Source organism: Chroicocephalus ridibundus, chromosome 5 (genome assembly GCF_963924245.1).
Source record: "Chroicocephalus ridibundus chromosome 5, bChrRid1.1, whole genome shotgun sequence".
NCBI lineage: Eukaryota > Metazoa > Chordata > Aves > Charadriiformes > Laridae > Chroicocephalus > Chroicocephalus ridibundus.
This window is the reverse complement of record NC_086288.1, coordinates 8739924-8757373: the sequence shown is the minus strand read 5'-3', so window position 1 is coordinate 8757373 and position 17450 is coordinate 8739924. Positions and strand designations below refer to the sequence as shown.

Sequence of the window (17450 nt, the reverse complement as noted above, 5' to 3'; positions counted from 1 at the left end):
ACAGATGAGACAGAAGAACACCACAAATGAAAATAACCAACGGCTGTAATAGAACAACAAATGAACAAACAAGAGACTTAAAATATCTACGTACTGCAGCACTTTTTCCTGGAAAGTTGAAGAAGGCATCAGGTCCATACTTCTGAGGCATGTGTTTTAACACAGACAATAACTTCCCAGCATGTGGTGGCTGACAAAGAGAATTATTACATTTGTAAATAAATAAAACACACCTATAAGAAAGAAAAGACTATACACACAAAAAATGAATTTTGACACATTTTAAAGCTTTGCACATGGTTGAGTAATACTCTGCTAAGACATTTAGCACTTTCAATAAACAACATTAACAAAGAGTCATGGATACCCTCACACAACATGCAGTAGGTGCGCTGCAGTACAATTAATTGGATAACTAAAATAAGGACACAAAGGCCAGAGCCACCTTCAACCAGCATAAACTAAACTGACTCTGAATATTAGTTCCTCCCTCTATCCATTCATTCCCGTCAGCACTACTGTTTGTGTGGATTTGCAGTGAGATAAAGAAAATTAACTGATCCAGCTGGAAACTAACTTAGGAAAAACAAATGCAAATCAATTTTAAGTTAAAGAAGTCTTGGATTGTGGCTGCATGAAACCTGTGCCAGCAACAAGGGAGATGGGAATACCAGCAGACAGGACTATTTTCATCATATACTAGTCATATACTACATTAAAGTGTCTTGGTTACATATATCCCTTCATGTAAGTCCACAGAGAAAGATTCAAGTCTCAAGGGCAGTTTGGAGCACCAAAACTGACTGCTCAGTTAGTGTGAATACTTAACACTTCCCCACCACCACCCTAATTCTGCTGTGATTTTGTTGTAATACTCAGCAACTATAAACTCCAAATCACGTATATGAGCTCACAACAGAAGCACAGCAAATACAGGTCACAGTGACAGCACAATTTTGTGCGTCTTCTTTTACCACTTCATAACTTTCCAGTAGATCTATTTTTAAACTATGATTTAAACCATGATTTTACACTTTTCCCCTTTCTCCCCTGTTGTAAGCAGCCACCCTCTGAAAACTAAGCATTGCGTATTGGTATTTCAAATGTACCGCAATTGTAGTCATATAAACAGTGCTCCAGGAATTTGAATTAAAATTGAGGAGAAAACACTGAGAACTGCTTAGATGTCTTCAGCACTACGGAATTCAACTAGGTAATTTGTATTGTAGCCAAATACTTTGTATCTTTACAGCACTGCTGATTTTAAGATTTATAGAGTCATGCAACTCCTTAGCAATACAACTGTGGCATTTTTCTCTTCCTTTCCTCTATATTTAGCCTTTAATAAAGAAAGGAAATTAAATGCAAATAGCAGAGAGACAGGAAATGAAAAAGTTAATGTTACAGAGACAACTTTAATTCATCTATGGTTAAATATACTCTGTATGTTCAATTATTAAGTTTAAACCCTCTATTGAGTTTAGAGCATTTTTGTTTGTGCAAGTTAAGATCTCCAAAGTTATTTATTTCAAAGAGTGTTTTAAAATTTGCTGTATTATTTGTGAACACTGGCTTTTATATCGAATACATTTTTTTAAACTATTTGAAGTTGACAGAGACACTGCGCTACCTCTTCTCTACACCAGGCAGGGTATTTAGAGATAACAGGAGCCGAATTAAAATTCAAAGCAGGTAAAACAACTGTTAAAATAGTTCCCAATTCCTGCAAAATAACAATTTTGTGTTAAAGAAAACTTGATCTGGTGGCCTCTACAACATGCATAATATTTTTGCTTTAGGGAAGGAAGTTCTCAAGAGTAAATGAAGACGCTGTTCTCCTTTTCTAGTTCACACAGGAACAGGAGAAAACACGATACAATTTTTCAGCTGGAGTTTATTTCCTTCATTTCAATTTCTGCCACAAATTCTCACTTCCCTCACTAGATAGATTTTTTTTCAATCTTCAGGCAAAGAAGCACAACATGAAAAATTGAACTCCCTATGTAGATTATTTTATTCATTTCTCTCTTTTGTCTTCTAAAAAATTTTAATCCTTTTCCCTGCAATTTCACATACCTGGAATCACAAAAATAAAGACATGTGCATAAAAACACTTGCTTAGATTCACCATATTATTCCCAGGTGTTCAAAAAGACCAATCCAGTCCACAGATCCAAGAGGAAATTTAATTTCAGCACTATTCTACTCTCTGTATTTTAACTGCTTAAAGTTCGTATTATATCAACGAAAAGATTCATTGATATAATACCAGAAAGTATTCTGTATTTCTTGGCACCTTTATTATAAAGGTTATCAAACAGCCTTTTAACTTGTAAACGTTAGGAAAAATACAAGCAACACTACAAAAATGGTTTGAGTTTTGTGTTTTCTTTTACCCATCTCCCTTTTTCTCCTTGAAGCTTGCTGAAGAATAACTTTAGCTCTCGAACTGTCAGGTTATAGCTAGCCAACACGCCCAGCATATCCACTAAGAGATCTGAAAAGGAAAAGAACAGCAATATAAACGTTTAATAAAATGCAATGTCAAATTTCTATCACTTAATTAACCAATGTTTCCATGGGATTTTGAGTCATACGCTGGGTGAAACTGTACCTGCAATCATGTTGTCAGCTCTATCGATCCTCTTGAGCACTTGTTCAACAAGGCCCACTTCTGTGCACGCTTGTAGATTGCGTATACTTTTCTTCAAGATTGCTGTAAACATGCTCCACACCTCAGCCTGGCAGGTGACATCACACTTGTCCAGCAACTCTACCATGCAGGTGATACCCTCTACTTCTTGGATGATAAAGTTCATTTCCAAGTCAAATTGGCCCCCAACAAGCTTGCAGACAAAAGATTAAAAAAAAAAAAAAACAAACCCTTAAGACAGCTGTATCGAAGTATCATTCCATGTTTAAAGTTATTCATTCTGCAAGAAGCAAGCTATCAAAGACGTAAACTAAAAAACCAATAATGAGACCAATACCAATACACCAAGTCTTATTCTTCCTCCGTTTCAAGTTGTGTAGCGTAACTTCAATAAAGGTGCTCCTAAGGTGTCACCTACTACCAAACAATTGGTGCAGATGAATATTTGGATAGTTGAAGATACAGATGTCTTGACCTGCCCCACACAGCTGAAAAGTGAAGAGACCAAGTGAGTGTTCCAAAACAGGCGAGAGGCGAGCCATCTAAGATACTTTAAATGGCCTGGAATGGCCCTAAAAGCCTTCCTTCACATGTGCTTAACACGTCTCAAACAAGAGGGCAATTCTAGCCAAAAGGAGGTGATGCACATCAGAAATATTGCCACTTCTAGAGTCATTCCTGAGATGCTGAATAAAGCTGGTTAAGTATTAACTGCCAGTTTCATTAGTAGCCACAGGTACTAAAAGGAAGCAAAGGCTTGCTACATTTGCATGAACGAGAAGTTTGAAGCCTTTGACTGTGCTTTGGCTAAGGCATTTAATTCCTGTAATATTTCAGGTCTCCTAGATGCAGGCTTTGTTTCAACATAGACTGAGTAACTAACCACTTATGCACATGCCAAGGAGGTGGAGGGAGGGAAGAAAATAACCTACTTCATTCTCACTTGTGTACTCAATAAATAAAAATTCCAGTTGAAGGCAAGATGGATTGTACTAACCTAACTCCTCTACCCCAGTTCCCCACCCTCCACTTTTTAAACTTCTCTTAGACTTTAGAACTGTATTAAACTCCACGCTTACTATGCTTGTCAAAATACCCATTATATACCAAAATGGCAAGTCAGATAGCATTGACTCAAATGATCAAAATGAACTCACAAGAAGTACTTCAGCTTGTTGTCACTTCTACAAGATTGTCTAATAAAAGACATTGTTTCTGTCCTACATGGTGTTCCTTTCAAGGGCTTTGACCGTTACCAGCTTCGGTACTGTCACTTGCTGAAGTCACACCAAGTCAAAACTGCCCCAAAATATATATACTAACTTGCTTCCGTATTAGCTGCGACAGCTTCTCTCAGCTAGTCAGGATCTGAAGATAAACTTGCCCAATGGAACAGAATATACGCTCTTCATTAACTACTGAAATTATCATACGTTTTCCTCAAGTGTCTAAATCTTGTCACTTTGAAGAAGCAATCTTTGGTCTTCTGGGCATAAATCAGTAATGCCAAACACCACAAGAAGCAGAGAAAGTTACTGCTTTTATGACAGAATAGACAATGTCGCGTGGCAACAATTTCTAAACAGTAATTTACACTTTTCCATTTTCTCCCCTCTTGGTCATGAAAAATAATTATGCAATTTACTATCAGATGCTTCCTTGATATCTAGGGAAAACGCAGGAACTGAATGGGGAGACTTGAATTATATTCCCAGCTTCTCTATATCAACTCACGCTGTCAACTCAAACAAATCTATCAAGTTGTTATCATTCTCCAAGCCTCAGTTTTCCCCTTCCATAAGACGGAGCAGAGGCCTACCTCAAGAAAGCTCTGTAAAGGTAGAATTCAAGGGAGAACACCGAGCAGAATGGATTAACGCAGAATTATCACAAAACAAATGCAAAGAAGAAAGTACAAACCGCCCCCCTTAAAAAAGGACCCTGAACAAAACATCTGAAAACATAAAATACATAACCAATGTTACTCTTTATTTACACTAAATTTATCGTCATCTACAAAACTGAGGTATTCCTCAAGAAGCCACTCTCTTTCTCACCATCAAGTTAAGAGATAAAGAAAACACCGCATTCCGTATACAGACAGAATAGCTGAAGGTTATATTCTAGCAACAAAACACCTGCTAATTTTCAACAAGAAATTCAACTCTTTACACATTTGGTTTTAACTATCAGCCAACCATCAATTATCACACCAAAACCATATACGGCAACTAGAGATGACCTTACCTTCACCCTATAGTCTACACCACCAATCTTTCATTTTTGGCTAGATACACTATTATCAGTAACCACCCATCCAGGAAGCTGTCAAATTAGGTTTCCAATCTAATCTGCAAACATAAGCATTTCAGCAAGTACATTCTAGAAATAATATGCTATGGTAGAAATAATTACCATTTTAACATTTCCTTCAGGGAAGTGAGGACAAAAAAAGCTGACAGAGAAAGCAATATACCAAAGGCACAGTGCAGTTGATGTACTATATGTATGCATACCCATTAGATACACATAAGCACACACACACCCCACAGTATTTCATATTAACCCTTTCTAATGGTGATTTGAAACTGATCAACCTTCAAAACACAAATTTGTTTCCAATGACAGGGATCATAATCCGGGTCCATGCATTGGCTAGTTATTATCTGAGCTGCAGTAATGGCTGTGCACAGCAAAATGTAATCTTCCCAAATGTCACAGTAAGTTATGAATATCTGAGCAGCTTAATGCACCTTACTAGCCATGAAGTGTGAGAATGTAATCTTATTACCTTTTTTATGGTTGTATTTTTTTGAATAATGTAGCCTTTGAACTGATGTATAGTCTTTCCTTGCACTTTAGCATGATTTGGTCTCCTATGTCGCACAGTACATTTTTCAAAATTCTCCAATTCAACGTATTTTAAGTCCTATGCTGAGCTGCATAAACAATCTTTATAGCAACCTACAGGGTGGCATAACGTTTTCTTTCTTCAGCATGTAAGTATAAGCTTACAGGAATGGTTTCAAAGTGCAGTATTCAAAGTATTCAAATACATCCTCACAAATTTTACATTTTGCCAGTTATATTTACCTTCAAAAAATATATAAACTAAACCAATAGCTCAAGCTTTTTTGTAAAGTGTTTCTACATTTAGCTGATTGAGAACAGGGAGAATTCTTTACAGCAATTTTTAACTACACACTCAGAGAGTGTGATTATTTTTTTCCCCCCTTAGAGAACCAAACCATTGAGAAGCCAACATAATAGCACTAATTTAAAGTATAAAATAGCAGTACATCACTTCTAAATAGAAACAAAAAGCCAATTTAAACAGATGAAACCTCTCTTTGCAATGCAACTTTCACCTAACATGAAATGGAGAAGTGATCCAAGATATAAAAGAGATGGCGGACTCTTTGGGTGAGCAAGTAGTAAACTACAGTATGCAGAAAATAGCTCAGAATAAACACAGCCAAGCTCCACTTTCCCGAGAGATCATGATCTAGATCATGAATCTAATTTAAAGTAATTTCTCCCAGTGGCAGATACGAAATATTTCAAAAGCTTGTAAGAAAATGTCAGGAAAAGTATTTTAATGAACTGTAACAGAAAAAAAAGAAGCCAAGTCAAGGACCACAATCAGCATTGCTCCTGAAAAGACAAACTGGTTACACTTGGGAGAACCACAGGGATGGATCTCCACAGTTTTAGCTCAAATCTCCAAAAGAGGCTTCCCTTCTACACAGCTTTCTTATCCTTCTCATTACGAGACAACCCACATATCAAGAAAAACGTACTTGTTTTGTTCCCTAAAGCTAGGATGAAAGAACTATTAAGCAAGCAAACTGGGACCTCTCTTTTCCTCCAGATGTTGATTTTGTAAACTCAGAATTGTTTCTTTAGTATGTCCAAAACAAGTATGGACAATGCCTATACAATGGAAAATGCCTATCTCATGAAAAAAAAAAATGCAGTCAAATAGGCCAATTCTATCTCAGTAAAATTTTAAAAGTTTATGCTTAAGAAGAACCTGCAAAGCTGTGCGTACAAAGCTGATAACTGCCCAAAATCTTCTATTCATAAGAGTAAGGTACTTGCACAAGATAAGCATCAAGAAAAATCTGCTGAAGCTAAACCAGTTGCCATTTCAACAATTAAAGGTTCGATACACACCCTACATTTTACCTCTGTTGACAAAATAGCTCTGTTATCCAAAATGGTCCTGTTCTTAATGCAGTTTTACACCAGGTCAGTTGATCCAAGGCTAAAAAAAACAGACAAGTAACCAACCAAAAAAAAACACCCCCACGTTTTTCATCAGATGAAATCTGAATGCTGCTTCTGGAGGACACAAACACAAAAAAGATGGATTCATTTTAGCCATTATTCTTCTGAGTAACAATAAACATAATATTCTTTGCCTACATTTACTCTTATCTTACACCAAAGTAATAACCCTGGACTCCATCCCCTTTCACTTATTCAAGAACTCAAAACAAATGCATTGATCATCAAAAGTAGATGCCAAAGACTAGTATAAGAACTAAAATCTCTCTAGGGCAGGGATCTCGTAGGATCATGAGTGATCCCATGCCAGTCAAATCTTCTGACGGCACAAAATAAACAGAAAAAGTCAAAACCCTGGTACATATCCTGGGAGGCATAAAAACATGGTTCTTATTTGGAAAGGCCTCTACAAATCAGAATAAGAAGGAGGTGGGGAAAAAGAATAACTCGCATGTACTAATTTGCAGCAATCCATTCTCTGCCCCTCACCCCCCACTTTTCCATGCAGTCTTTTCTATCACTAACACAACACTTGGAGGTGAGAACATACTAAAATACGAGTCCTAAGAAGAGATTTGGTAGGAAAGCCTGTCAATAGTTTGGATAAGTATATCAAATAGTGACATTAGCATGAATGTCAAGTCAGCGAAATCATGACAAACAGGGCTCAGGCCCAGAAAGGTTATAGGGAGTCAAGGAAGGGACCGAAAAACCCTGGATGTCAACCTTTTTTCTTCAATATATTGCCACTATATCAACCATAATGCAACCAGAAAAACTAGACAAAGAACTGTGGGAAGACCCACTGATGAAAGGCAAGGTCATAACCTTCCAGCAAGATGCAGATGATTTAAAGCCATTTGCTACCTTAGCAATAGCTCAAAGTTTAAAGTGATGTGAGACCATGAATATGCAAGCAACCGGTGACTCTTTCAAAACGGAAAGATTCTATTCCAGCCTCTTCTGTAAGCATCCTCTTTAACCTTGCTCTAACTTTGCATTTGCTCTCTTCCATCTTTTAAAAAAACCAAAAAAACCCAAAAAAACCACCAACCAACCCACAAAAACAACCCAACCCAGAAAACCCTAAAACAATCAGACAAAGAGCAAACAGGTATTTCTTGAGCAGAAACCCACAAACTTTTCCTCCTGATATTTCAGCCTGAAGTGACCAGTTTCCCCCCATCCAACACCACCCAACAGTTAAATTACAAAAAAAAATTAAAATACTATGTAGTACTTATCTCTTCTGCTTTCTAAGGGAAAAAGGATGGTAAAATAGAAACATTTTTAAAAGTACATATTCTTCTTAATTAGCTGCTTTTCCTCCTGTTGACAAGTTCCTAACAAAGCCTACACTGTCATTTAGCTGGCAAATAAGAAAGGTCTATTTTAAGCCAGTTGTATCAATAGTGGCTTTGCACAACAACATTGCACCCCCTTTAACCCTGATGATTCCATATGATACTGCTCAATACTGTTTTAACTATGATAAAAGCTGGATCATTCAGGAAAAATCATTCCCATTGCTTCCCTTCATAGTGATGTAACATGAATGCTCTGTAATAAAATAAAGTGTCTTTTAAGTCTGTCTCTCGTTTGGAAAACTGCCTAAAAGTAAATTTAACAAGCACCCACAAGGTGTTAAGAGTCTACTACTGCCACCTAATGTTGTATTTGAAACTGTTAGCCCAGCATTACACGTTTTTAATACAGTGTCTCAGCGTGGTATAATTCTCTTCCTCTCCAAGACAGCTTTATATCAGCAGCTTATACCTCATACTCTGTCACAATGAAGAAGAAAGCTGAATCTTCAGGAAATAAGACTGGATAAGATTTCAAATTAGCAGAAAAGTTTATATTTAAGTATTAGTCTACATAAAACCGGAGCTTCTTCAGCTTCACAATTGCTAACTACAGAAGGCACAGAATTTACCCAATTTACACAGGAAAGAGTAGCAAGTATCTCCTATCCAGTTAATCTGAGATGTAACATAGTTCCTTAAAACTCCTCTTTAAAAAGGCACTGAGCTATGTCTATGTATACATTAAAATGACTCTCTCAGCCAAAAGAACAAATGTAAAAAAGCAAAATTCTTGTCCAGGTAGGTACGATGCATCTGAAGCAACCTTATGGTGCTAACATTTACTTATGGGTTTCTCCTTCTCAACAGAAGGGATAAACCCACCCCCACCCCCGTTTTAAAAAATAATTATGCTGTAATCAATGACGCTGTATTTGCCCTAGCTAATGATCTAGCATTTCCACTCTGCTTGCAAGCTTTTTTATGTCAAATTAGTTCACTAAGAATTAGTTCTGTTTGGAGTCCAAGCAGAGCAACATAAGGAAGAATTAGCTCTACGCAATGTTTTTAAACACAGGGGCAGGGGGAACTGCACTAAGAATTTCAAATTGTATACACTTTGGCTTTTAATCTATTTTAGAATAATCTTTCAGAAATTTTTTTTAAAAGTATGTAACAAAAAATTAAAATGAAATTCAATCTCTATCTTGTAAAGGGAACAATTGCAGTTTTAAGCAAAATGATTAGCAAAGTTAAATTCTACCCTACAAAAATTAACCAAAAAAAAAGACAAAAATCCTACCTTTATTTACATCAGTTTGGTATCTATTCAAAAAATTATCTCAGTACAAACAGTTCAAATTAAAAACAAATACCACGCTCAAACTCAACACAGCTACAGCACTCCATACCATCGTGCGCTGTGCTTCTGTCTTCCCTTCTGGAAATTCAACAACAGATTCCAAAAATGAAAGACATAGACAAGTCCAACACTAGGAATTTTACCCTCCTCCCAATTTTTACTGACCCATCAAGAGGCAGGAGAGCTGACACAAGAAGGTGGCTTGCCAAGAAGACGACACAAAACACAAGTGCTAGGCGGCCAGAGAACCACACTCTGACACAGACCAACCAGTGGCTACAGCCAGCAAACCTGCAGAACACTGGATGAGTTCACAGAAGAAAACAGGAGACGGTACAAAACTGATTCTCTACCAGCTTTTGGCCAAAGCACGACACTGAGCATGGAGGCCCTTTGCTCCTGAGGAGGCCACGCAACTATAAGCTCTATTTCAAATCCCTGAGGAAATAAAGGCCTACCAAATTGAGTTTTTTGCAGATCAAACCATTTCAAGACAAAATTTCAACACACTCCAAATAGTGGCAAAAGGCGTATTTACAAAACCTAGCAGTTTTCTGGGTTTGGCTTACATTATACACCTCAACAGATATTAACACAGACCTAGATTATATCTAAATCCAGCTGAAATTTGTATCTTCCCAATATCCATATTAATAGCATTAAATTATGCTTTTGTTTAAATTAATTTTTTGCAGTGTACCTTAACCTGTGATACCATTTAAGACACACTAGAAAGATATGACTCCAAGAGATGGTTTAATAATATGCAAATTTGTAGCTCCATACAGGAAATGAAATATCCTAAATCTTTACATCACATCAGATTCATATGTGCATTGAAAGCAAATAAATCATTTAAACCACGATACAGAGAACCTTTTAAAATTTGCATTTATCTACAGTAAATACTGCCATGTTCTTTAATAGCTTGCTAGTGCAATCTTAGCAAACTAATGATTTATGGGTCTGACATTTTAAAAATCAGAAATCTGTCATTTTATGACAGCCAGTAGAAAGTCAGCTCGAGTTACATTACTCTGAATTTAAACTCAAATACATGAAATACACATAGCAAAGCACTGTGCCATACTGTCCATTTTATCAACCCGGCACTTACCTCCCTAGCTACCCTTCTAAAAGTTATCTAACATTTTTATTTAAATTTACAAGAATATTAAAAATAGATTTTTTCAGGATCCAGACATGTGTAACTTCATCAAGCACATAACTTTTTGTCGAGTCTGGAAATTTCACCCATCAGCAAACAAAAACAATCTGCTACAGGCTGAGAGAAACAGACTAACCAGACCTAAGCTACGCCGGTCTGCCTTGTGTCCTGTCTTAATCCTTCCCCACAAGGAAGAGCCCAAAGGATAACACTTTTAATATCATATGAATACACAATGAGTCCAAGAGCGAGGAACAAACCATACAGTCAGGCTGACTTTACAGAGAATGCCCTCCTTGCGCCTACCTCCATCCGTCAGGACATTCACACTGTGTGCCGCAGGCAGAAGCAAATTCATTCTGCCCATAGGCCAAATCAGAAAAAAAGAAAACCCAACGATCCAACACTGACACCACGCCTGAGCAAATATAACTGTAAGTTTACACAGACTTAAAAATAGGGGCCCACACAGAAGTCAGACAAGTAGATTAAAATGAGCAAAGCAGATTGACTCCCGCTGCTGGAGAACAAAGTCTTCTCTTGCAATGACTAGCAAAACAAAAGAATTTCAAGACTAATAATACATTTGGATACTCCTAAAAATAACTTACCTAAAACAATTTGCCCAGGCTTTCTTGACATTAAATTACTCTTCCTAACCTACTTAGTATTCAGCATCTGAAAAACTATCAGCTAGCTTTTTTTTCTTTTTTAATTACTTAAATGTAAAAGATTAGCAAAGACATACGTTTTCCTTCAAACTGGTGTGCAAAGACAGTATAACAATTCAATAAGAAACCATTTTAAGATGCTTCCTTTAAATATTTTGTTTTACTAATGACTCGATTAATTATTGCATTTATTTCAATTTAATAAGGACATCACAGGTGTAGTAAACACCTTCAAATTATGAAGAAGTACAAAAATTACACAATTATTCTTATATATACCACATATACTGAACAGAAATACTTCTGAAAAAAAGTACATATACTTACAACAGGTTACTAATGTACAATAATATATTATATTTGACCTTCTGAAATTGCAGCTTCCTAAGCTAGAAAAACTAGAAAAAATGTAAAGTAAATAATTCTCAAAAAGCCTCTTAGTGCATCCAAAGTGAGGTACATGCACCCCAGAGGTTGTGCAAGACAATCCTCTGGGCTGCAGAAAGAAAATATTTTTTGGATCAATACTAAATAAAATGCAAAAATTAAAAATAGTTTTTATTTTATCTTTATCTCACTTTTTTATTTCTATTTTTGAATGGTTTATGATGTACATAATATACAAATACAGTGGTACGTGTATATAATTTATAGATTAATAGTCATAGATTTACTGGGGGCCCACGCTCAAATTTTTTTTTTTACTGACGGGGTGTGCCACCAGAAAGGTTTAAAGACCACTTCCCAAGATGCTAGAGAACACACAATATATCCCAATTTTTTTCTACAGAAACAATGCATCTGTCTGGTATTTTACAGTAGATCGGGGGCAGGAGGGAAGGAAGCCACCACTCTTTACAGAATCTGACGTTTGTATCCTGCAAGCCTTATAGAAGCAATCCTTCACATAACTTCGTAACTCTTGACTTAAACTGGACACCCACTTTGTAATACTTGCAGAGTACGTTATTTAAAAACTGTGTAAAAACGGAATTCTAGGAGTAAAACAAGGTTATGAGTTTATTCTAGGAAACATGTTTGAAACTGTTTTGCCAGCTCATAGGGACTAGGGGATAACAGCTACAACTAAGGGAGAAAGGCAAAAGGAACAAAGGAAATCACAGAAGAGGAACAAAACAGAACACGCTCCAAACATGGAATTGTGTAAGAACAGCAAAGAATAACCTCACAAGAGGAATAAAATGAAGCTCAAAAAGCCAAGAAAGAATACAAGGTGAATTGAGTAATCAGTTTACTTATAAAGCTCTGGCAGGTTTTATCGGATTTAGCAACCATAGCGTTAAGCATTTCCTCTCCTACTGAAAGTCACAGCCCTCATACAGCACATGCTAGAAGCAAACGTGTGCCAGCTCCTCAACTGCCATCACATTTCATAGCTCAGCAGATTAACTACAGAGAATTTCAGCACAACTAAAGGCACCGGGTTACAAATTCCAACAGAAACCAAGAACGAGCACATCTGTTTCTGTCATTTCTGACACCACCTCGATCCAGAACAGCTGGAAAACACCACACTTGCCTTCTCAGAATTGGCAGAGATCGCTGCCACGGCTAACGCAGAGACGGTTAAGGGTTTGGATGTAAAAAATACTAAATGACATGCTACAGGAAACGTAACGCTCAGCTTTCCCTGTTGCCATTTTTTAAATGTTCTGTAGCTGTGATCAACATGGGAGAACCATGCAGATGTACCCGGCTAGAACAGAAGGGTGCCTAGAATAAACAACGACCTTTCATTTATTCTTACCAAGAAATGACTTTGTGTGGTTTTTTTGTCTTCAGATTCCACACCTCACTCCCCTCCGAATATGTCACTACATTGTTTAAAAAAAATATATTACTGTAAGTCAGTGTATTAAGTCTATTGAAACAGTAAGTATCTTGAAGGAAAGCACAAGACTCAAGTGGTCTATCAAAAGGATTGAGAGATTCATTTTCTTACCAAACAGCAAATCAGTAATAATTGACTGAGCTCAAAGACCCACTACCAGCGCCGGTGCTCAGTTCCCCTTTTGACCTAAGCCACAACCACACACAAGAAGTCCAGCCAGCATACCCATATTGCTCCCGGGGGCAAGAGCGAAGGCAGCCATCAAACTCACTAGAGTCACAACTGTGTAAGGATGACCTCCATCCACCCGGGCTTTTAGAACAGCAAGACTGCCATTGCTAAACTGACAATTTCTACACCAGAAGAAAAAGGTGCCTTTGTGAGAACAGATGCATCAGTAAAGCCTCCAATTCCCACAAAGCAATACTGAAAGCAAGGACAGAAATGTGACTCTTGCCACTTAATGTTTGTTACAAGTGTCTTACATTTTTATGTTTGCAAAAACATTTTTAAAGCTTCCCCCCCCTGCTCACATGATTTGCCACAACACTGTTTTCTGTCTGGTTGGGGGTTTTTGCCCCCCTAGTACAGAAGCTACTACTATTACTCTAAGGCTCTACCCCCCTTGATTTGTCTCCGTCTTTTCTCAGCTTATAGGCAATGACTGAATGGAAATTGTTTCCAAGGAATAGTTACAACAGCAAAGGAGAGGAAAAAAAAAAAAACACAAACAAACAAACAACGAAAAAACAAATAAGAGAAAGACTACCAGTGTTGCACGTGTCATCACTACTGCCTACAAATATACCCTCCTGTTTATAACGCCCCCACTCTTCTCCCCGTCAGTGCTTCTCCTAATAAATTCCAGTTCTCTTGATCACCCCATACAACAACTCTCTTACCCCTTGGCTTTTTCCATTTCCATAGAAAAGAACATGATTCTGGCTTAGCTACTCGACATCTTAACATTTAGTTAAGCAGCCCTACCCATCCAGCTCACACCACAGTTTCCCCTGGGAGAGCCACCTCCTACGCCGGCCAGCGTGCGAATTCCTTGTGCAACGCGCCGTGTGCATAGAGGGGGATTATGTTATGACCAAGCTCATTTAAACTGTTGACCAGAGCTGCAATGGAAGTTAGACCCAAAAAGACAAAAGCATCCTCAATTAATACAATTGTAAACTGTGTGCTGTTTGATTTTTGATTTTTTTTTTTTTTTTTTAAATTTTGTAATCAAATTCTATCAACAGCGACTGCCAGGCATTCCTCAGAAAACCTGGCAAGACCCTCCCACTCCCCCGTGACAGACTGCAGTTTAGACTTGGAGGAGAGCAACAACTGTTAGACAAAAGGGTTTTGAATTACAGGTTGAAGGAAGCATGTAGCCAGTAAAGCTAGCGTTTGCTAAGGCTTGGCCTCCGATATTTTTAACTTTAAAAATATTTTTTAATGACCAAATTGAACAGATTCATCTAAAATTCAAAAAAAAAAAAAAGCACTAATAGAGTTCTCAACATTCCCTATTCAATACTGTCACGTCATCCATTCAGACATCTAAGGCAAAAAAGGCTTGTTCTGGAATTACTACACTCATAAGGATTTAAGAATTTAGAAGGATGCTTAAACACCTTCCCCACACACAAACCTGTGAAGCAAAGCTAAATTATTATCCATGAGTGATAATACACATAACCTGAAAAAGGCTACATCCAAATAATGTAGGAGTATGTGAAACGGTGTTTCTTAGACTACTCCTCTCTGTGAAAAGTGTGATTAACTAAACAATAAATCTTGCTTCAGTGAGACAGTGAAGGAAAGAACATCTGCTGCTATGAAAAGCTACTCAACTTGAACACAAAGAAAGTATCATTATAAAAGGAGAGGTTAATGCCATCAAAACAAAAAAACAGTATAATCTTTTTAGCAAAATCTTCTATTTCATTCCGTATCCAAATTATTTTCCCCTTTTTCTTTGTATTAACAGCCACTGTAGTCCTACATAATTTCCTTCAAATTCTACAAGCAGTAAAACCCCACAATAATCAAAGGACAAGTAAGCATCTTCCTAGTTTCTTGAAATCTGTCCCTCCTATAAAAATTATATATTTTTACTAAAATAAGTTTCAAATAAAACATGTAACATCTATCACAGTCATGGATTCTGGGACTGCAGGGGTAACTTTAGAATTTATAAATAAAAAACCCTTTGGAAATTATAGAGGACTTCAATATTATTCATCTAAACAAACAAATAGAAAATCATCTTCAGCCCATAAGTAAGCCATTTTGATTTAAATTCTAAGCCTGGAGGTTCAGCGAAGCCTCTAACAGAGGAGCTATTTCATTTTCTTTCCTTCTACTGGCACATTATCTCTAGAAATAAAGTTTTGGCAAGCAAATTCAGCACTATGAAGAATCACAGATGCATTCTTCAATGTTTATCAAATCAAAGCTCTTCCTAACAATATTTCCTGTGGCCTTCCACACATGTAAATATTTACTTATAAGCAAAACATTTCCCAGTACAACAACAGAAAAAGTAATTATCATAAAATCATGAAACAAGAAACTGGTTTCAAGACAGCAACCTGGTAAAAGTATAAAATGTGGTCTCTTAGGTGTGAAGCCAAAGACTGGCATGAGCATCTCCATTATCTCACTGCAAACATCAGAATGCCTTGAAATTCATAACTACATGTGTCTTTGGGAGGGGGGGCAGTGTTTAAAAAAAAAAAAAAAAAAGGAAAAAAGAAGAAAATCCCACCACAGAACAAAAGCCTTTAATCTTAAAAGTTTCCTTTTCCTTTCAATCAGTCTACACACTACCTTTTGTTCCAGTGTAACTTGGAAGAACAAAGCCAAAAGAGCACTAACTACTCTCTGCCCTAGCAAAAACACTGGGGTGTACACACCTACTCTTCTGCACAGCTCACCATACTTTTCCAAGTAGAAAGACAACTTTAAAGTGGTAGCTGCTACTTCATGAGATTAAATTACCATTAAAGTTATACCAGTTTTATCCATACACTGAGCTTTACTGTTGGGGTTTTTTTGTCAAAGATTAAGACATGTGGAACTGCTCCGAAACTCCAGACTTGTTATAGTGTGCACATTTCTGTGTAAGGCATATCCATAACCAATAGTTTCTTTTACACCACACATCCATTCAACTGAAAGTACGTTTCTCTACTCGCCTTAATTTTGCCACACAGTATACAGCTCACAGTATTTGCAGTTTTCTCACTCTGCTGTTTCTGCACAGAAAAAGGATGTTAAAAAAAAAAAAAAAGTCATTTGATCAGTACTATTTCTGTTGCAGTTTTGGAACTCAGAAAATTCTTCCCAAAGCCAAGACAAGCGCAAAAAAGAAGTTTCCTGAAACTTACAATTCCGCAATCTTTTCCCACCACTTTGGAAAAACCAATTACAGGGAGGGAAAGAATATTGTTAACTGCAATTGAGACCATCATTGCCACATTTTCTGCCGCTCAGCATTGACTGAATTATGAACTTGTCCCTGGTTTCCTGCCATATTACCCAGGAGACACCTGAGGACTCCACAGCTCTCAGACTCTTCAGTTGTGAAAGAGCTGCAACGCGTGCACTGAAACTGCAATCCTCAGGACTTCCAAATTCCCAGGCCAACCAGCTACTCTGAAAGCCAGAGTTCAGAGCTGCAGCTTTGCCTGGGCTCAGCCTCTCACAGAAAGGAACGAAAAGCTCTGCAAAAGAAGAACTGCAAAGCTTTCTATGCTTTTAAGTCACTAGCGATCCCTCAGATAAGCTGGCACAAAAATCACAGAAGTATTTGATCACAGTGGTAACCCTGTCAGATTGTCATCACGTGTTTTTTTTCTAAACAGAAACACTTCTTTTTGTCAGAAAAGTCAATTCATCAATGGCTCGCTTCATTAGAAAATCCTGAAGTGAAATGGTGAAAATAACTCATAAGAGGCTGTTGCATATTTAAACCTTAATTTCTATACTACAAAAAGTGGAACAGTCCACAGTCTCATCTCTACTACTAAAAAAAAAAGTTAAAATAGGTATGGCAGAAATCAACTATTGCAAGCAAGCAATCTTTTTTCAAGCTACAAAATACCCTGTTGTAGGGAGGCGTTACCAAAAGCACTTTTTTAATAAAGTAAG

The 17450-nt window shown here is 37.2% G+C and overlaps 1 protein-coding gene across 5 annotated transcripts in view; it reads right to left on the bottom strand.

The window, feature by feature from the left end:
* The window catches only part of LRBA (LPS responsive beige-like anchor protein), a 414612-nt gene that overhangs the window by 366140 nt on the left and 31022 nt on the right, over window positions 1–17450 (bottom strand). For all 5 annotated transcript variants that reach the window (XM_063335812.1, XM_063335808.1, XM_063335810.1 and 2 more), the window contains exons 3-5: window positions 2615–2846; window positions 2397–2497; window positions 95–190 (exon numbers count right to left, since the gene is read on the bottom strand). In XM_063335812.1, the coding sequence (XP_063191882.1) occupies window positions 95–190; window positions 2397–2497; window positions 2615–2846 (429 nt within the window). The remainder of the gene's footprint in view (window positions 1–94; window positions 191–2396; window positions 2498–2614; window positions 2847–17450) is intronic.